The 20,583-nt window shown below is 47.8% G+C and overlaps 1 protein-coding gene across 15 annotated transcripts; it reads right to left on the bottom strand.

Moving 5' to 3' along the window:
* Nucleotides 1-1,876: 1,876 nt before the first annotated feature.
* SF1 (splicing factor 1) lies at nucleotides 1,877-15,762 on the bottom strand. Of its 15 annotated transcripts, none has more exons than XM_055415610.2 (14): nucleotides 14,970-15,762; nucleotides 13,539-13,667; nucleotides 10,817-10,892; nucleotides 7,653-7,805; nucleotides 7,366-7,455; nucleotides 6,639-6,822; nucleotides 6,435-6,550; nucleotides 6,226-6,333; nucleotides 5,353-5,533; nucleotides 4,822-5,095; nucleotides 4,443-4,502; nucleotides 4,142-4,321; nucleotides 3,227-3,431; nucleotides 1,877-2,793 (listed from the first exon to the last, which is right to left on the bottom strand). In XM_055415610.2, the coding sequence occupies exons 1-14, from the start codon at nucleotides 15,373-15,375 to the stop codon at nucleotides 2,664-2,666; spliced, it is 2,292 nt and encodes a 763-aa protein (XP_055271585.1). In that variant the 5' UTR covers nucleotides 15,376-15,762; the 3' UTR covers nucleotides 1,877-2,663. The 15 variants fall into 15 exon arrangements, with proteins under 15 accessions (XP_055271585.1, XP_088688423.1, XP_088688425.1 ...); XM_088832297.1 differs by having other exon boundaries at nucleotides 4,818-5,095; nucleotides 15,345-15,761; XM_088832299.1 differs by having other exon boundaries at nucleotides 4,443-4,497; nucleotides 15,345-15,761.
* Between the last annotated feature and the right edge of the window lie 4,821 nt (nucleotides 15,763-20,583).

Here is a 20,583-nt window from a genome sequence, read left to right as displayed (position 1 = left end):
AGTGGCAGTGGGCGCATGCAGGATTTCTAGTTGCAGTATGTTGGATCTTGTTTCCCTGACCAGGGATCGAACCCAAGACCCCTTCATTGGGCACGTGGTCTTAGCCACTGGACCAAGGAAGTTCCCTTTAGAGATTTAACGAACCCTGAAACACACGTTCCCAGCCTGAACTCTGAACCAACTCTACGTTGTTTATGTCCAATGGTTTCTAAACAGACACACGAACTCACTCAAAAGTTGTTTATGTCCGACTAAATTTCCAACCAGAAATCCTGTCTCCTTTCTAGGACCAATCTTGGGTTTCTCCAGAGTACTTGGCGGGGTCTCAGTAACAGAGCCCTAACAGTGACCTTTCCCAAAGGACATTCCTTCCACCAACCCGGCTCCGAGGGGGCGGGGAAGACACTGCTGCTGCAGCAGAACAGGAACAGGGTCAAGTGGAGGGCTCGGCCCTCCCCCGGGGTCCAAGGCGGCTGGGAAAGCCCTCTTCACCCCTCTGGTTCCACCACAAAGGCAGGTGCTTGCTGCCCGAGACTGATGCCCCAGTCAGCCACTTTCTCACTCACCAAAGCCTTAACGAAAGCTGAAGGCAGGGAGCAGAGAGGGAGAGCACAGGAATGGAGCTGGCCCCGGGGGAGAGACGGAGATAGCTGGGCTATGGTTAAGTCATTTATTGATTTCATTTCTAAAACCCACACAGCGCCACTTTGCCTCTTCCAGAGCTTCAAAGAGCTAATTAACCGCCCAATGAGCCCACCAGGGAAACCGAGCTTGTGGGGGAAGCAGTGAGGTGAAGCCAAGGTCAGAGGGTTGCCAGGCCCCAGGCCCTGTCCCCGTTCTGTCAGCTAAGGACAAAGAGGAAAGATCTTCCCCCTCTCTTTCAGTCAAGGGACCTTTAGGGCCTGCTTGGGGAGACCCAGTGAATAGGTCTGGTTTCTGAGGCTCCATTAACCCCTGCAGGCCTACAGCAAAACAGCCCAGGCAGGCTAGACAGGGCTCAGCCACCAAGGGCCTGCTCAGGATAAACAGCAGGGCTAGCCTCAGCTCCAAGCTGCAGAAGAGCCCAGGCCAGCGTTGTCCCCACCAGCCCAGGGCTGTGGGCTGCAGAGCTTGCTGTCCCTCAGCCTGCCCAAAGGAAGGGAAGGTGGTGAGACGCGCAGGCCCCTGTGCAGCTCCCCCCAGGAACTGCAGCAAAGCAGCAGAAGCCGCTGATCAAGGACCTCACTCACTGCCCCACAAGTCCTGAGCTGGGTTTTCCTGGTACACAATGGGCCTGTCCATTAGCCCAGACAGAAGAGAACAAAACAGCCTGAGACCCTCTGTGAAGCACTTAAAAAGCACAGGGTGGGGCCCCTTCTCCTGTCCCACCCCTCCCCAAAGCTTGCCATGCTGGCAGGCTGCGAGTCACCAGCAGAGAGAGAAAAAGCCACTTGGCGGTTTTAATTTTAGCAGCTTGGAGCCTGACAGGCAGGATTAGTTGGCTTGACCTTTCGTGCTGAGGCCTCCCCAGGCCCAGGGCCTCAGTCAGGTGGCAGCTTCCAGGCATGAATCACAACTGGAGCTCACCGAATGTGGGGGTCCGAGCCCCAGGGAAGGGCCTTCAAAAGGACAGAGACCAGGAAGGGGAACCTGGTCTTCAGCCATTAATCAGTAAACTAGCAGAAGGTGGGGCCGCCCACACACCAGCTTCCCCAGCAGACCTGCACAGGGAGGGAGAACAGGGAACCAAGGAGGGGGGAGCGGACTTCCTTAATGAAGGTTCCAGAGGTTCCCCTGGGAAAGGGACAGTGGGGCCAGGTGCTGAACACAGCTTTGGTAACTGGTGGTGGCATTGACAGTGGCAGAAGTGTAAGAGAAAAGAAAAACAACAGACCCAGAAAACCACACTGCTCTTTTATTCAATGGAACACCCCCCGTTAATGCAGTGTTGAATCATACACCAAAAAGCCCAGAGAAATTTCTGCTGATAAACCAGTGAAGAGAACGCGCATCATACATTATTGTCAACATAATCACTCCATGAAGAGGGGAGGAGGAAAGGAAGGAAGCAGAACGAAGAAAACAAGGGGCTCAAACCCCTCAACACTGCAGAACATTGACGTTTGGGATTAAAATAAATTTTAAAAGGTAGCCTTCCAGGAAGGAGAGGAACAAATGGAATTTGAGGCAGCTCAGGGAGCGCTTAAAGGGCTCTGTAGGCTGCAGACAAGCCCCAGGCAGCTTTCGTGGCCCCACCTACTGCAGGCAGGGGTGCCAGGATGGTTATGGACCCTGAACCTGGGACTAACCCACTATGCCACAAGGGTGGCAGAGACAAAACTCCACACTTAAAATTACGGGGAAAAAATGTATCTCAGCTTGAAAAAAATATGGCAGTTTGAAAATCTTGGAACCAAAGAAAACACCCACCCCACCCCGCCCCACCCCACTGATGGCCCAAATTCTTTGCCTAAAACCCACTTGCTCCTCTCTCCTTAAAGAAGAACCAGGAATGAGAAAAGAAAAAGGAATCTAACTGCAGCAGAAGACCGGGGAGAGCATCTCCTTGGACGGAGTCTGAAGAAAGGAAGAGATAAGGAAATAACAAAGAGAAAAAAGAAAAAAATTAATAAAAATTTCACAATATGGAGCCAGCGTGTTCCGATTCCATCCATAAAAATAACTCAGGCTGCTTTGCCGAACCATCCTGTCCACCAGGGGCGCTGCTGAGGCTGTCTGCCTGGAAGGGTCACCAATGGGCGCGGAAAGTCCTCACTCTCATGGCTCGGGCCATCGCCGCCGCGGGGAGGGATCCTGGCGGCCCAGTTTGGGGAGAGGCAAAGGGATTTGGGTGAGGAGAGAAAGAAGACAAAGAAGACACTCGATGCTACGGGGCGCCAGGAGAGCCCAAGCTGGCGCCCCTATTACCACCTGCCCATTCCCAAGCGAGTCCTCAGTCGCTTGGCCCAGCCCGGTGCGTGCACACACACACATGCGTGCACACAATCACATGCGTGCGTCCCAATGTCTGGCTCCATATGGTGAGGTTCGGCGTGTGTTTAAACGAGACCAATTCTCTCTATATATAATATATATTTTCTTAAAAAACCAAGTCTAGTTCTGTGGTGGAGGCGGTGGGGGAGCTGGAGGCATCCCAAAGGGTGGCATGCCCGCCACCCCCATGCCCATCATAGTGACAAAGTTAGAAGGGTCCATGGGAGGCGGAGGAGGAGGGGGCGGGGCATACATCATGCCGGCGGAACCAGGCGGCGGAGGCGGCGGAGGGGGAGGGGCCCCGGGCGGCAGAGGCGGCTGGACCCCTGGGGGCAGGGGCACCATAGTGGGGTTGCCTTGCATCTGAGGGGCTCCTGGAGAAGCTGCGGCAGCCGCCTGCTGCTGTTGCCATGGCGGGATGGACCCTGTGCCAGCGCTCGTGGTGGTAGTCGTCGTATCTGGGGTGGTAAAGAAGCCCAAGGTCACACGCGCGGGGGCACACCGCGGCTCTCTGCGGCTGCTGCCTTGGGATGGGGGGCGAGGGATGCCTGCTCCTTGCTTGGCATGCGGTACGGTGGTGGGGGGCGGGCGGGCGGGGTGGTCCTGGCGATGGGGGTGGAGGGGTGGGCAGGACTACCCTGGGGTCAGCCTCAAGGTCTCTAGGCTTAGCGGAGTAAGCCCTTTTGTCACCAATGCCCCTGGAAGGGCCGAGGGGAAGGTACCAGACACAAGAACCGGCTCTGACATCCCTCCGCCCATCCGCCGCCACCACCGAACGGCACATTCAACCTCAAGGTCACAGATACTCCCCGGTCCCATCCCTTCAGTCTCTCAGGCCCCAGTCACATCCCTCTCCAGAGCATGCATGCAACCCCCAACCCTGGGCCTAAGGCACAGGCGTGGGCCAGCCAGTGGCTCCCAGCCTATGATGGTGGGCTCCCCTCCAGCCCCCACAAACCTCTCTCCAGACACAGCCTCGCCAGACATCAGCTCTCCTCCCTCAGACCCCCAGGGGCCACAAGGCCCTTTCTTTTGACCCCACAGCAGAGACCAGAGTCTCATCCCAAGGTGTCTGCCTGCCTGTCTGAGCTGTGAGGGTCTCTCATTCCTCTCAGCCCCACTCCTCCCAATCCCACCCACCCCCACCAGCCCAAAATATTCCACTCACTTTGCTGCCATGGCAAGGGGGTACTGGAAGCCATACTGCTGCTGGGCGGAGGGGGTGGCGGAGGCTGCTGCTGCTGCTGCTGCCATGGGGGAAGAGGACCAGAGGGAGGGGGCGGCGGCTGCCCACTGGGAGGAGGCGGCGGCGGCGGCATCATGCCCATAGGTGGCGGCGGCATCATACCTGCAGAGAGGTGGAGAGGATGAGGCCTCAGGAGAGGAGATGGGTTCGCCACAGGGCTCCCACTGCCTCCCCAGCCTAGGCAGGCAACACCCCTCAGTAAGCACCAACCAGGCTCTGTTACCTTTTCCTTGATGCAGGCGATAGACCCCAGAGCCCACAGGCGTACTTCCCAGGTACTGATCTTGATGGAAGGAAAGAGCAGGGACTTAGCAGGACATTGGAACTGACCGGGGAGGATACACCCCCACCAACAGCTCAGCCAGTGGCAGTGATGGCCACTTATAAGAGCAGCTCTGAATGCTGTCTCTACAAGGCAGGCCTGTGTATACCCCACATAGAAATCCCTTCCGGAACCATAACAGAGACTTCCTCCTGACCTGGAGACCAAGCCTCGGCAAGAGACTCAGCATCGACACTCAACCCCTCTGAGACCTGCTCCCAGCAATGTAAAGCCCTGCTTACCCCAAAGCCCCAAGGTTTCTGGTCTGACACTTACTTACCCATTGGAGGAGGGCCATGGTGCCCAGGTGGGTGGGGGCCCTGGTTCATCGGTGGTGGTGGCGGCTGCATCCAGGGGGGCGGGGGCCCATTAGGGTTGTGCTGCATGGGATGTCCACCATGCCCACCTGTGAGGCTGGGTAGCGGGTGTGGGAAGCTGTGGGGGCCACCTCCGGGCCCACCAGGGCCACCTCCATGCATGCCATGGTAGGGCCGACTCTCTGACGGGCCGGAATTCATCCAGGGTGGGCGGCTCTGGGTAGTGGACATGAGAGACTACGTGAGAGCATTCCCGCCAGAGTCCCGGCCTGTCCCCTTGGGTGGCAACACTGTTCTTTCGGCTGTGCCACAGGACCAGGACGCAAGGCCAAGACCTTGCCAAACTGAGGGGTCCCCAAACATTCCTGATGGCCCGAAAGAACAGTGTTGCCGGCCATGTCCACCTGTCCCACCCCAAGCACCTGGCCACATCCCTCCATCTCTCAGGAAGAGAAGAGGGGACCAGATTGCGAGAAACACTCCCTGAAACTCACCGGCGGAGGTGGGTTGTTGGTGGGAGCAGCAGGCCGAGGTGCACTGGCCAGTGGTGTGGTGGCAGGCCCAGAGGTGGAGCCCACAGATGCAGGCACAGGTGCCTCCCCCAGTTCAGCCATGAGGGACAAGTATTCTTTATCCATCCGCGCTTTATCCTGAGCTGACTGGGGGTCACCAGGCCTAAAGATGCGGTAGGGACACAAAGAGAAAAGGGGTGGGGAGGACTCATTAAGATGGAAACCTTTACTTTGAAGCATTTACACAGAGGAAGTTCAGAGGAATTCAGTCACCCTTTCTAACCCCTTCCTTGAAACAGTCCCATCAGCTCTTCAGCTCTGTGCCCAGCTCTGCATCTGGGAAAAGCACATGGACCTCTGCCACAGCAGAGACCCTTGGGCAAGAACAGAGGAGAAAGGAAGCCAAGAAAAGTCCAGGTTTTTCCAAAACAGCAAGTTTCATCAATTTCCACATTGTAGGTATGAGGAAAGGAAAATCTATGCAAGACCAGAGAAGCTGCCAAAACTTCCTTAACAAGGCTTTTTATATTTGCCACTCAAAGTAGAAAAACATTGCTATCAAATGTTGGATTGCAACTGGTGAAAACTACAAGCTGTCTTGTAATACCAACCATAAGCAACAAATAGCAGTTAGCAGTGAGCCACAGTGAAAACACCTATACCCAGAAGGGAAGTTTTCAGGTTCCCTGGGCTCAAGATAAGCAATAAAGTAGGGATGTTCGGCATCGGCTGTTTCTAATCATCCTGGGCTTTGCATCACACTGTTAACCGACCAAACTCACTTAAGGGAAGCTCTTGGTTCTGCAGGTTAACACGAGCTGTTCTATACACCAGAGGCTATCAGGAAACCCTCACCTTTGGAACTTGCAATCGGAAGCGATGTGGCCAGCCCCTCCACACTTGGTACACACTGTGGTATTGGTAATGCTGCGGGTCTCAGAGCTCTGCCAGGGTCTTAAGATCCTGTTGAGAGAAAAAGGTCACCTCAAGGGCTATGGCCAATCACTCTTCTTTCGTAGGTTCTGGTTTCTGTGCATGTCCCCCTAAACCGATCACATACATACCTGTTATCATCTTCCCGAAGGGTCCCATTCAAGCGAGCCAACTCTCGAAGTTGCATCTTCCGTAGGTCGTTCTGGTCCTCAGGGGTCTCGATACCCTGCTTCAGAATGTTTCTTATCTGGTGGAGACACAATGGGCACAGTTATATAAGTCCTGGGACTGCCACCTAGATTTCTGGATGGAGGCTTCCTTCCTAACTCCCTCACCTGTTCTACTGCTTTCTTCACATTCTCCATGGTATTGGCAGTGACCAGGGCATGAAGCGGCTCATCTTCTCCTGGCAGCATCTGGCCATCTTTGCGCCCAACTTTTCCTTCTTTCACAGAACCTTTCCCCCGGATCATGATCTTGGCATTACACTCTTTCTCTATGTTCTTCAAGGTGTTCCCTCTACCAGAGGCAGAAAAGATGCCTTTAATACCCAACATGGAAATTCAGAGTGGCTCACTGGGCAAGTGATAGGAAACCGTGAGTGTACAGAATGGGATTTTCCCACCAACAGCTCCATGATCTTTAAGTTAAGGTCACAGACAACAATCCTCAAGATTTTACTTCTCTGCGGTGAAACGGAAAGTTTTCTCACCAAAAGGCACTCACTCAGCCAAAGTGAAGTGCTTTTTACCAAAAGCAGGAAGATGGTACCCAAAAAGGCACAAGACAGACACATCTCCCACGTCTTTGCATGCATGCTCAGTTACTAAGTCGTGTATATGACCCCCACTGACTGTAGCCCACCAGGCTCCTCTGTCCATGGGATTTTCCAAACAAGGACACTGGAGTGCATTGACATTTCCTCCTTCAGGGGATCTTCCCGACCCATGGATCAAACCATGTCTGTTGCATTAGCAGGCAGGTTCTTTAATACCAAGCCAGCCAGGGAGCCCCGCCCAAGTCCTTGGGAATTCTGTATTCTGCAGAGCAGCAGGCACTCACCGTGGCCCGATCAGCAGTCCCACAAAATTGATCTCTGGATACTCATCTTGCGGGATCATTACTTTATCGCTTACACGTGTTGCTGGAGGTCTAAGAAAGAAAAGACTCAGACTCTGCACACTTCTGAAGGGACACAGATCATCAACAGCTCTTCTAGAACTAACCTTCTGTACCACATGTTGTTAGAGGTGACAGGGGTAAGGAGAGGTTAGTATCCACAATACTCTAGCAGACTACACCTAATTCGCTGGGGTCTTTATCCCGGACCACCCAGTCCCCCGGCTTACTTGTAATCTGCAGGAGGCTTGAAATCAGGGTTGAGAGCAACCATTTCCGTGATGAGATTATGCCGTTCCTCCTCAAGTTTCTTGCGGGTGCGGAACTCGCGAGTGTTAAGCCTCTTCCCCTCACTATTGTAGATGGGCTCGGGGGAAGGGGACCTGTGGGAAACAGACCACCGTTACCCCTCTGCCTTCACTTTACTCTCATTCCCACATGGGCTAAAATAAGTCTTCCCCAGCCCCTCTGCCTCTCAAGACCCTAACAACACTCTTCGGAGGAACCGACCATAACGTGTGCTATTCAAAATCGTGTGGAATAGGGAGGTGGAAACTGGCTTAGCATCAGGGGGACTGGGGTGTGTGTGAGAAAGGAAAAAAGTAGTTTTGTTCTAAAAGTGATGAGAGGAAAAAAAGTCTGTCCTTCTAAGGGAAAATCTCTAGACTGTAAATGGCAAGGACTGTTATCGTCCTCTGGAGTCTTCTTGCCAAATATGAATTTTCTTTTGTTTGGGAAAAAACAACCATATTACAACTTTATGAACCACGGAAACCCCAAGTTTAGGTAAAATGTTAAATGACTCTTGCAGAGCTCATGCCCTAACAGGAAGAGAGGCTGTACCCCTACCACATAGTAAGTATGAGCTCTTTAACCCAATGCAACTGGGACTCAAGGCTACTGCAGCTACTTGGCCCCCACAATGGAGAGAGATGGTTCAAGGCTTCGTCTCTGCTTTTCCTTCAATGGCCTGGCTGGCTGTGTCCAAGGCCCAGGAGTCAACCTGTTTTCTGGCTGTTCGAGGTTAGGGAGTCTGGGTAGAGAAAACCGTTAAAATGCTAAAGCAGCTTCTCTGAGAGGCTGCAAATGCAGATTTGGTCAAGTATTTGTCTAGGGTCTGAACCTGCAAACAGCAAGGGGAAAACCTATGATTCTCCACCAGAGTTTACAAGTCCAGAAAGCAGATTTTCTCTCTCTCTTTTTTTAAAGGAGTAAAATGCTGTTGCTACAAGTAAAAAATAGCAATGATAAAATGATCAGTTTACCACAGCTGGATTTTGCGGTAATAAAAAAAAAAAAAAGAGAAGTTACACTCCTAGAATTCTGAGTTAAGATTATAAAAAGGACCATAGCTTGATATTCTGAATGAAAATTTAGTAGCAGCTGCAAGAAGGGAAGAGATCATGTGGATCAGGTTATTTTAAAAACATCCTGAAAGTAGTCAAGATTCCTATACCCTTTGTTTAGTTGAGAGAACCTTGCCTAGTTGGAGAGCAAGGACTGAACTCGGCTGCTCCCACTGTCTTCAGCCTAAAGGGAACCATGTCATACCACGTTACACACACGATGGAATAAAAGGTCAGGTTTGTTCATGGCTAATGACGGCTAAATGACACCTCCGTTTCTAGCATTTGTATAAACTGTTAGCACAATCCAGTAATAGTAAACAAAGACAAACATACCCCAGCTCATTAGACTACCATCTTATACATTTAAATCTACAGAAGATTTTAAAACATTTTAAACTGTGCAACTTAAGCAACATCAAAATGGCATAAAGTGGCTTCATACTGAGAATACACCTTAAGAAATAACCTTAAGTGAGAAACTCATGCATTTCCCTCCAACCTGGGCTCTTTCAAAGCAAAACCATCAGGCATTAATTAGGGCCTCTTTCGAACTGAATTCAAGGGAGGAAGAAAAAACTCTGCTCTGATTTTATTTCTAACATGCTTGACATTTCTAATTCCCACCTCATTCATAGCTGTCTAGAATTAAGCACTTCTGGCTAATCACCAAAAGAAGCTTTACCAGTACCAAATTGGTCATTTAAAGGCCCCACAACAGTGTAACCTCTTCAAATTGTGGAAGTGAAAGGCAAAAACCAATAATCTAGAGGTCAGACTGGCCCAACTTCTTCACTTTGCATACGAATAGTATGAGAGGTCACCTAATTTCTAATCCGAATTCTCCAGGAAACAAAGGTTTGTTAAAAATTCAACCTTTTGAGAAACTGCCTGGTAACCTGTGGACATGTTATTCAAGGAAAAAAAGCCAAAAAGGCACTAAACAGTTGTGGTCTATAATCTTTAAAAAAAGTAAAAATATAAAACATAACAATCCTCCAACCAAAATTTACAGGTGAAAAAATAAAAAAATTTAATTAACTCAAAAGAAAAGCATCAATATAGAAGTTACTTTGCTTCCTGACACAGGGCACCAGAAAGGTGCTTATTTAAGTGAGTGGCTTCTAAAACCATTACATCATCTTCCTGATTTAACAAGTTATTAAAATGGGTAGCAAGCCAAAAACATTACTTTTTAAAGCAGAGTGTTTTCAACTATGCTGCATGCACTAAAAGAAACTTCACTGAGGAGGCACACTGCCTTTCTATTAAATGGACCACATTTTAGCTGTTCAAACATTGGCCTGCCAATAAAATTTCTGTTAAAAAAGTTCATTTCCCTCAAACTTTGTAGACTTTTTACTTTTTAGAGGTGAGAGAAATTACAAACTGAAATGACATGACCACAGCTGTTTGAGGACCACACTCCTTTAAAAAAAAAAAAAAGTAATTGGTTGGTTGCTTGCCTTCCCAAAACAGGTGAAAATACTCTGGCCCCTCCCAACACCCCAGGCAATGGCCAAGGCTGAAAATTAACTGGTAGGATGAAGGAAGTTGGTTAGAATCTTGTCTATTTCAAAACCATGAGCAGGAGACTGCAGCATGAGCTGACCAGACTGAGTTTCTGGCCTGCTCAAATTCAGTGATGCTCAAAAATATTCTTATTCCCTACATTGTGTAGTACCTGTGAGGAACACTCTACACTTGGGCTTTCAGCCAAAGGAGGTACTGAAATAGCTGGTTAATGGGCCACCTCACTGTCCCTACTAGTGGGTAAATCAGGTTAAAATCTACATGCTTTTCAATTGAAAACCAGTTGTCCATTTTCCTGTAACTTTTGATTCTGCTAGTAATTAATTTTCATTCCAATTTGCTAACTGATGACTGACCATATATACTGCTAATTTACACTCTAGTTCCCAGAATGGTCACAGTACCAGTCTTCTTACTAGGATTTTATTGAACTGACACAACATGTTGCCACCAGTAAAATGTATTGAGAAAAAGGTAAAAGCGTTACTGTCAGCTGGTTAAAACTGTTTCCCAACCTGTCCTCAGGGTTAGGGGGGATGCCCAGGTCTCCTGTGCGCAGTTTACGAGTCAGGTCTTCTATCTGCAGTTGCACTGGAAGAAACCAGGTTAGGAAAGAAAAAAAAGGATGGAAAAAAGACAATGTTACCAAAAAACATCTCAAATCTCAACAACAAGCATGAAGAACTCGGAGACTTTGAAAGGGACGACTGATCAGTGAACACATTGAGGCAAAAACCCCCAACCATCTACTGGCAGGAGTCCACTTACATCTCTAAGTATCTTTCACTTCAAAATGGTTATCACTTAAGGAAGCAAACAGTTTGTTGGAAGAGGGGTTAGCAGTATAGACTGTTCACTAAGGCTAACATCAAAACAATTATTAGGAGGCGTTTTACCTCTTCCTCTCCACCAAGGCTTGCTATACAATTGGCACCCAGAACTAAACCATGTATGTTATCACCAATACCCTGTTCCCACCAAATTACCTTCTTGAGTGCAAGACTCTTAGATTTTACTTTTCCTTCATCAAAACTTAAACATAACCCAGAATGAGATTCAATTAACATGGGACAAGGAAAAACACCAGTTAAGCAAAGATCATTTTCACTGATACCAGATTAAAATTGCTTAAACAAAACCTTTAATAACCAATTCAATAGTCTCATATGTAAGTTTGTGCATATTCTTTCTGTAAAACCAGATCCGTACTAGTAAGGATCTCCCAATACCTGTTGTTTTCATTCAAATTTTATCACAATCCGTATACCTTAATACACCAGTAACAAGGCAAGAAGTTTAGACTCGCTCCTTACATGGGGAATAAAAGTAGGGGTGCAGAGAACAAAAAATGTGGGTCAAGGAGAGTTATGTGGGGCCCAGACCTTGACAAATGAGGCTGTATATGAAAAAGAGAGATGAGGGTTTCACAAAAGTTCAGTGACTCCAGGGAAGTATTACCCAGCGATTTTCTCAAGATAATGGGAAGTGTGAAGCCAGATTACTTTCTTCGCATGCTGAACGACCACCTGTTTCTTACCTTTGTAGCATCTGAGTGTCCTAAGCAGGTCTCTAATAAGGGCAAGTCTTAATGGGTTGGGTTCAAGTTGAGTTGACTCCAAGAATTAATGCATGTCTAACTCCAGGCACCCTTCTAATTTTAAATACACCCCGCAGAGCTATACCCCACATCCACTCCAACTTGGAAGAAATGAAAATCTACGTTAATATCAAAAGAGGATATTGGTGACATCCTGTGTAAGAGAGAGAAAACAGCACTAAGACATGTGGGCCCCAAGTCGTTTTCTGCTAGAAAAGTTCTGACTTGGCAGTCAAGTGTTAATCTCCACAGCAAGTCACCTTCATGGAGGTAGGCAGTTCTCACAACTGGACAGCAGGGATGTGGGCTCTGATCTGAGGAGACCACCAGCACCTGAATCTAAAGGTTGCCATCGTCCTTGGAGAAGAGACCTACACTAGCCCAGGCTTTGATTGCACCTTTAAACGCTCTTAGGACCCAGAGCAGTAACTTCCTCCAAAGGAAGAGAGCTGGAAATGTAAAGAATGAAATCTGTTTTTCCCATTTTCTACATCTGCTTGTGTTCTTGGGATATCACTCCACTAGGGACATTTTCATAAGGTTATCAAGACCCAGACTAGTCAAATACAAGACATAAAAAGATGGGTGGAAGTAGACTCAACAGTAGGGAAAAAAGAATTATTAGTACTGTAAAAAGGAGATAAGACAATTTCAACACCTTAAAATTCTCAGCAGTCTAGAAAAGAGATGAAGACCCTCAAAAGGACAATGGCCTTGAGATTTTTCACTTGTGAAGGACACAACCCTGTGGGTCTAGGAGGCTCTGCCCTAATTTACTCCAATGTTTATTCGGTTAGTAGGAAATGTGTATCAAGTAAACTTCTTTGAGACAGCTGTACAGGTACATAAATAAATGTAAAACTTGCATTAAAAACCTTTTATTTTTTTTTAAAAAGGTAATTTTGAAGTTAGTTTCATTTCTACTGTGGACATTCATAATTCTCAAAATTTCCCAACAGTTAAGATCTTTTATCCTAACCACCTCATTATTCCAGATTCAAGCAGTACCCCTTTCCCTGCAGAGTTCCTTAGGAGTAAACACAAGAGCCCTCATTTTAAGACAGCTCTCCAAAGACCAAACCAGAAAAGATGCTAAAGGAAAGGTTAAATTCAACAAAATGGTAAAAGTGGGTAAACACACTTTCAGAACCACTTTTTGATTAAACTTAGTTTTTTCCCCTTTCAGAAAGTACCTATAAAAAAATAAAAGACCACATTTTAGGGAAAGGAGGAATATGAAATTATGGTGAAAGGCCAGGCTGTGAAAAAGGTACTTGGTTTACAATACCTGCAGTGTTCTCCACTGGGGCCAAGTCCAGAGAGGCATGTAACACTCACCTCATCAACTGGTAATGAACAGCAGCTGAAAAGGGTGGGGTGGGGTGCTGGGCTGGGAACTATTCTCATTCCTAAGCGGGCCCCTCTACCCTTCTGGCCCTCATGGAGAACACTGCTGTTACCAACAGACCAAAACAAGGAGCTACAAATGCAGGACTCACAGAGCAAAAACTGATGGATTATATCAAAGTCATCTGATCATAGCTTCTCCCAAAGAGAAAACTGTAAAGTCCCAAACTTTCAACAAATAAAATGTTCCGTAACAATCTAAAAATGTATTTGAGTGCAGAACGTGTATTTACCTATATAAGCTCTTTCTTGTTCCCGAGTAAGTCCAGGGGGGATGACTGTAGGCATTCCTGGAATCACCGTCTTCTGTTCCATTGTGTCTTGGTTCCAGCGGCTCCTCTTCCGCTTCTTACTGGGGAAGTCTAAAAGAGATAAGGTTCATCAGATGCAAACATAAACCAGCAGAGTAACTACCAACAGGCAGCTTAGGATACTACACACCACCTCAGCAGACTGTGAAACTGAGAACTTGACCTAAAAAGAAACAGCAAAGAATGGACGATAAATCTAGGAAGTCAAAAAACATGGCCACTAGAAGGAGACCTGGGTCTGAAAAGTTAACAGTGCATATTTATAATTTTTGTCCACAGAAATGCTGTGAAATATATAAACAAGATAAGAACTCTCAGTGCATAAAGTTTCAAGTAGTGAAATAAAAGTATTGAGATAATAATATACCACAGGGTTGTCCATAAACCTCTTAACAGCCCCAGGACATAAGAGCATACTGAATATTCAAGGGTATAAAGCAATATTGGTAACTGCTCCTCCCACCTCCCCACCAGTCACCTGAGACAAAACGCAACTAAAACTATGGTTATCAACGTAAAAACCTAGATTCTTCAGCAAAATCACTTTTCTCCTCAGAAGTTTAGCTAAGGTCAGCATTTTCCTGGCTAGTTGGACACTTAAGTGTCTAAAAAACGTACCGCTAAGTTTAACAAAGAACAAGCTATACAACAGGAACCAAATCTTTCTTCCCCAGTGCACAAGCAGAAACTCCCTGGCGTTTGATACACAAAGGTGTCTTCTCAGGGACCAGACCCAGCGTAAAAGCCTCAAGAGAAGGCGTGTTATACTTCTCAGGTAGATAAAGTGAAATGAGGAAACGAACAGAACATTCTTCCCCAAAAAGGGCGACAAAAAATCGGACCCAAACACCCCTTGCATCCGTTTTGGTTCTGAAGTGAAAGCCCTGTCTTATTACAGAAGTTTTAAGGAGCTTCTCTTGGTACTTTCTTCCTTCAGGACTCTACTACAACCAGGAAGAGGACGCTCCACGTCATCAGTTGACCCTTTCCCGCCCTCCAGACTAGGACAAGAGGCACCCCAACCTCCCACTCGACCCCCTCTCCACACCCCTCCCGAACACCAGGGGCGGAGAGCAACAAGGGGTCCCCCAATCCCGGCTTTTAGGTTGGCCACAAAGCCCGGCCGCCAAACTGCGCCTGCGCGCAACAAACTTCCTCCCGCCGGGGCCCCCGCCCCTGAGGCGCGTGCGCACTCGAGGCCCGAGAACCAGGCCGCGCGCCCCGTGGCTCCGCCGCCCGGGCCTCCCCGTGCGCGCGCGCGCCCCTGCCGCGTGCAGCCGCCGTCGCCGCGCGCCCCTCAGCCGGCCGGGCCCATCCGCGCAGCGCCTCGCGCGTTCTCTCGGCCCGACTCACCTCCTCCGCCGCCGGCCGGGCCCGGCTGCTGGTCCTGACGCGGCGGCTGGGGTGGCGGTGGCTGTGGTGGCGACACGCGCTGGTAGAGCGGCGGCGGAGGGGGCGGCTGCGGCGGCGAGTACGAGGAGCCCGAGGAGGAGGGGGGCGGCGGCGGCGGCTGCTGGGGAGGCGGGGGGGGCGGCGGCGGCGGCGGCGGCGGCGGTAGCGCCGCAAAGGGGAAGGCCGCGGTCAGGGCCCCCACCGAGCCCACGGGCGGGGGCGGCAGCGGCCCGGACACCAGCAGCCCCGCCCCAGGCCCGGGGGCAGTCGGTGGTCCCGGCTCGAAGCCCCGTTTGGGGCCAGGGAGGGGAGGGAGGCCTGGAGGGCCCAGCTTACCCAGCGGCGTAGCGTTCGCTCCGGTCGCCATGGCGCCCCCAGGGACCGGCACCGGCGGCTCCTTTTCGGCGGCGGCTGCTTCTTCGCGAATCTTCTGGGGGGAGGGTACCCGACTGCGCTGCCGCGGGGCGCGCGGAACCCGTCCTCTCACGCGGCGGGCGGCGGCGGCGCGAGACGCACAAAGAGGGAGGAGAGAGGGCGCCGCGGGGGCGGGCCGGGGGCGACGGGGCCGGGGCCTGGATTGGGCCGAGCGGAGGCAAAGGGTCGCAATCGGCAGCCTCCGATTGGTGGAGCCTTAGCCTTTCTCGATGCGCGCTGGGATTGGCCGGACCGTTAGGCCAGGCGAGGAAATGGCGGCCGAGCCTGAAGAGCTGGGAGGTGTCGCAGCGCGCACTTCATTTGTTACTGCGCGAACTGAGCTCGGAGTCCAGAAAGGAGGGATAGGGTGGGGCAAACACTGTGACGTTTGGGGCCAAGAGCTCTCCCATTGGCTGGGCTGGTGGAGTCAATCAATTTCCGTTGACTCGTAATGTTCTGGGATTGGCTGTCGCTGGTTCGATTTTTTTTTTTTTCCTTGCTCCCTTTGGGAGTAATTTCGCTGGGTTTAAGCTAGAGGTCGCGGCTGAAAAGTCTTGGCGGAACAAGATATTGGGGTCGGGGAGGAGCGGAACAGGAGCGCGCAGGCATAGACAGGGCAAAGCCGAGTCTCTGTCCCCGGCTTCAGCGTCGACCCTCGGGTTCGGCGCTGAAGCCCTTGGTGACGTCAATCCTCGATTCCCATGGTAACCCGGAACCGAGGGATGGGGGAGGGGCTGGCGCGGACCGGTAAACCGGATCCATTGACAGCACAGGTAAAAGGGGACTTCCTGTTTTTGAAAGAAATAAAATGTGGGAGGAAGAAGGATCTATAAAATAGAGTCTTATTGAAGGATTAAAAACGGTATCCGAGCCAATGGAGGTACACATAGGTGGAAAGCAATATGAAGTTATCAAAAATTAGTTTGCATATACCGTGCGTTTTCATTAGAATCCCAGCGAAGTTGAGATTGATTAGATCATTTTTAAGTCAAATAAAATAACTGAAAATAGTGGGGAAATTTGTAAACTAGGTTGAAGAGCTTGCCTTTCCAAATAATACAAAAGACACACTAATGAATACAATGTGGTATTGTAGGAAAGACAGATTAGCACAATAGGATAGAGTCTAACCAAAAAGGTGGTATTTCAATTCAGTAAGGAAAATATTTAGCTAGTAAATGGTCTATACAGTCCTAAATTTAAACAATAAAACACAATACAATTTAAGAGATTATCGGAGTTATCTAGGGGTCGAGACTATGAAGACAGAAAACAAAAAAAGTTAATTACCAAAGGAACCTATGATAAAAGTCAACAGACAATACATTAGGAAAGTGTACTTGCCATACATATGATAAAGAGCTAATATCTGTAATATGCAAAGAAGTCATAAAAAATAATTTTAAAGAGAAAAGCAACAGAAAATGAGCAAAGACTGAACAGACAAATCTGAGAAGAGCAAATCCAAATAGCCAAAAAGACATGAAAAGTACCAACCTCCTAAGCGTGACATGCAAATTAAAGGTGATATGAGACATCTTCAACAATCAGGAAAAAAAAAAAGCTAAGTAACTACTTTGAATTCTTTTTTGAAAAGCATTCTGTTATCTATTAAAATTGTACCTCTCAAGACTTCCTTGGTGGTCCAATGGGTAAGACTTTGCACTCCCAATGCATGGGGGCACTGGTTGGGGAACTAAAATCCTGCATGGTGTGGCTTAAAAAAAAATTTGTACCCCTTTCAGGGAAAAATAAAAAACATGTTCAATGTGTTAATCCCACTTCTGAGAATCTGCCCCTGAACAAGGCGTGATTACATAATGTAATGTGTTCAAAGTCTTCTATTGCGTTTACTGCGGTCTTGTTTGTAACTGCAGAAACCTGGAAACAAAACTACATCAATATGTGATTGGTTAAATGAAGTAGATCATAACCTGGATTAGTAGGCAGCCTTGAAAAGGAGATAATCCATACCTACTGACCTGGAGGGACTTCTATGCTATGTTATTGAATAAGAAAAGAAGCAGAGAAATAGCTATTACGTGATCTTGTTTTTGTAGAACAAAGTCCATACATGTGTATGCGTATGATTATATGAGTATGGAGAAAGCCACGGAGGATACACAAGTCATCAGTGAAGACGCTGAAGAGGGAAATAGGTACTTGGAAGTTATCTAATACATTTTAAGAACCCAGCATATTTTTAAAATATTTTTCGTATTTTTAAAAAATGTATGATGTGATCCCATTTCAGTTCAGTTCAGTCGCTTGTGTCTGACTATTTGTGACCCCAAGCAGTATTCCAGGCTTCCCTGGCCATCCCCAACTCCCAGAGCTTGCTCAAGCTCATGTCCATTGAGTTGGTGATGCCATCCATCTCATCCTCTGTTGTCCCCTTTTCCTGCCTTCAATCTTTCCCAGCATCAGTTCTTTTCTAATGAGTCAGTTTTTCACATCAGGTGACTAAAGTATTGGAGCTTCAGCATCAGTCCTTCCAATGAATATTATTCAGGACTGATTTCCTTTAGGATTGATGAGTTTGATCTCCTTGCAGTCCAAGGGACTCTAAAGAGTCTTCTCCAACACCACGGTTCAAAAGCATTTACATAACATTATACAACTGTATAAATAAATGTATTGAGGGAGTTCCCTATGGCCCAGTGGTTAGGACTTGCCACTATCACTGCCAGCGGGCCCGAGTTTGATCACTGGTCAGGGAACTAAAATCTCACAAGCCATGCTGCGAAACAAAAAAATGCATTGACAGAACAATCACCAAATTAGTGGGATCCCAGGTAATTTTTACTTTTTCTCCTATTTCTATGTATTATGTTTAACTTTTTATACTGAGCAAGTGTAACTAATAAAAATGAAGTTAATATTGTGGACATAAAAGGAAAAATAGAAATGTTTAAATCATCTGAAAAATAAGGAAACATTATCAGTAAGTACAACAAATTCTAGGGAGGAGGGGAGAAAAGAATCATTCGATGTTTGAGCAACTACTAGATGTAAAACAGCTTGACAGATATGACCCTGAATGAAATTCAGCTCCTGCTTCCAGAAAATCATGGTCTAGCAAAGGAGAGAGACTAACGCACAAATAAAAATGTACTATTACTGTTAATAATGATATTGCCGTTCTAATAATGGTAAAGGCTGCAGCTGTGACTCTCATGGGGTAATCACTGTCACTGCTTTCTAGTCATTTAGGATTTTTGTGAGTGTTTTGAAAAAAATTACCAAGTTAAAATATTTTGGTTGTGCTTTTACTAATTTATATATTTTTAGATTCTTCAGAATATGGTCTTAAAATCTCTAATCTTTAATAAAAAAATACAGTTTCCTTTGTGGTCAAGTATATGATCAATTTTTTTAAGTGTTCTAAGGACAGGTGAATAGTTAAAAGAGTTTGGATGTTGGCTACTCCCTGATCTGTTCTGACTTTCCCTTGTAGTAGCTAATTTCATCTTCACAACCACCTTCAGAGATGGGTATTATCTGTTACTTATAGATGAGAAAACCCAAGCACAGTGAGGTTAAGTAACTACTCCAACATCACACAACTTAGCAGTGTAGTCTATCGGTCCAAGGCTCCTATTTGGCAGAACAGGATTAGAATGTTGGCCATGCCGCTTTCTGACTGAGGACCATGGAACAGACTTCCCAGTTTTGAGGCAAGTTGGGAGTCCTACAGATCCAGGCCAGCCACCCACCAGCTGGCAACTAGGGAAGTCATTTACTGTCTATGCATCTCAGCTTCTTTGTCTAGCATATGGACATTAATGCTACCGTACAGGGCACTGCACTGATTGAATGAGATCGGAGGACATGGTTGGTTTTAATGGACTATTTCCTGAGCTGTGGGGTCAAGAATTATACACAGATGCCTCCTGATATTAAACCAGGGTGCAGTATAATGAAAACAGCAACACATCTATCTGGGCTTTGTCCCCAGATCCTGGTAGAGAGCTTCAGAAACCCTTGGGATTTCCTGAGTGCTGGGAGTGTCTTTCATTATTCATAATGAGGCCCTTTGGATCGGTTGCTGGATTTATGCTAACATGGAGACTCACTGCCAGCTCTGAGGTCCCTGAATGAGCTTCAGGTTGGTGGCTGGTCACCAGAAAAACTTAACGAATTTTCAGCCCTACCCTCCACCTCTGGGTGGGGGAGAGAGACGGGAGATTGCACTCAATCACATAACCAGTGATTTATTCAATCACACCTATGTAATAAAGCCTCAATAAAAACTAGACAACAAAGTTTGGAGAACTTCCAGGTTGGTGAACATACCAATGTAACAGGAGGGTGATGCACCCTGATTGCACACATCAGGGTGAGGCTCCTGACCTCAGGACTCGTCCAGACCTTGCTGCCCAATGCATCTCTGTCTAGCTCTCATTTAAATGTAGCCTTTAAAGTAATGCAGCAGTCAGATATACTGCACTTTCCGGAGTTCTTTGTGTCATTCTAGCAACCTACTGAACCTGAAGTGGGCTGTGGGAACTACCAAATTTGTAGAAAAGTTGGTCAGAAGTGTGGGTAGCCTGGAGGCCCAGGTCTTGTGGTTGAAACCCTTAACCTGTGCGATCTTCACCAACTCAGGGTAGTTCATGTCTGAACTGAACTATAGAACATCCACTTGTGTCAGAGAATTGGTGTCAGAATGTAAAGAATAAGTTTTAGGACTTCTCTGGTGGCCCAGTGTTAAGACTCTGCATTTCCACTGCAGGGGGCATGGATTTGATTCCTAGTCAGGGGTCTAAGATCCTGCATATGATGCAGTGCGGCCAAAAATAAGTTTTGACGCTCTACAAATCCCTGGCGTTATCCATCGTTTCATTCTAATTTGATAGTTCAGAAACTCCAAGCCCCGGCAAGATTGAGAGGTAGTATGGAGCTAGTTGAGCCTGGAGGGAGCAAATCTATGGATGTTTCTGACCCCTCTTCCCCCACCATGTCCAGCCTTTGGAGAGCCTCACACGTGATTTCATTGCCCGAACTAGGAAATGTCTACCAGTGAGTGAGCACACGTAATGCACCAAGTACTTTTCATAATTTTTCCCTGGAAAACCATGTATATTTACACCTTCATATTAAAGGTATAAATTTGAACAAAGGGTTAACAGGTATTGGAATTTGTGAGTTGGGTACAAAT

Source organism: Moschus berezovskii, chromosome 25, assembly GCF_049115385.1.
Source record: "Moschus berezovskii isolate FMDL1 chromosome 25, NW_MosBer_1.0, whole genome shotgun sequence".
Lineage (NCBI taxonomy): Eukaryota > Metazoa > Chordata > Mammalia > Artiodactyla > Moschidae > Moschus > Moschus berezovskii.
This window is presented reverse-complemented; position numbering and strand designations above follow the sequence as displayed.

Excerpts from the sequence above, each read along its gene's own strand:
- SF1 (XM_055415609.2), bottom strand. The coding sequence starts at position 15,375 with ATGGCGACCGGAGCGAACGCTACGCCGCTGGGTAAGCTGGGCCCTCCA. Across the intron at positions 6,334-6,434 it reads CTTCGGGAAGATGATAACAG|GATCTTAAGACCCTGGCAGA; the intron begins GTATGTATGTGA and ends TTCTCTCAACAG. Across the intron at positions 5,534-6,225 it reads TCCGATTGCAAGTTCCAAAG|GCCTGGTGACCCCCAGTCAG; the intron begins GTGAGGGTTTCC and ends CCGCATCTTTAG.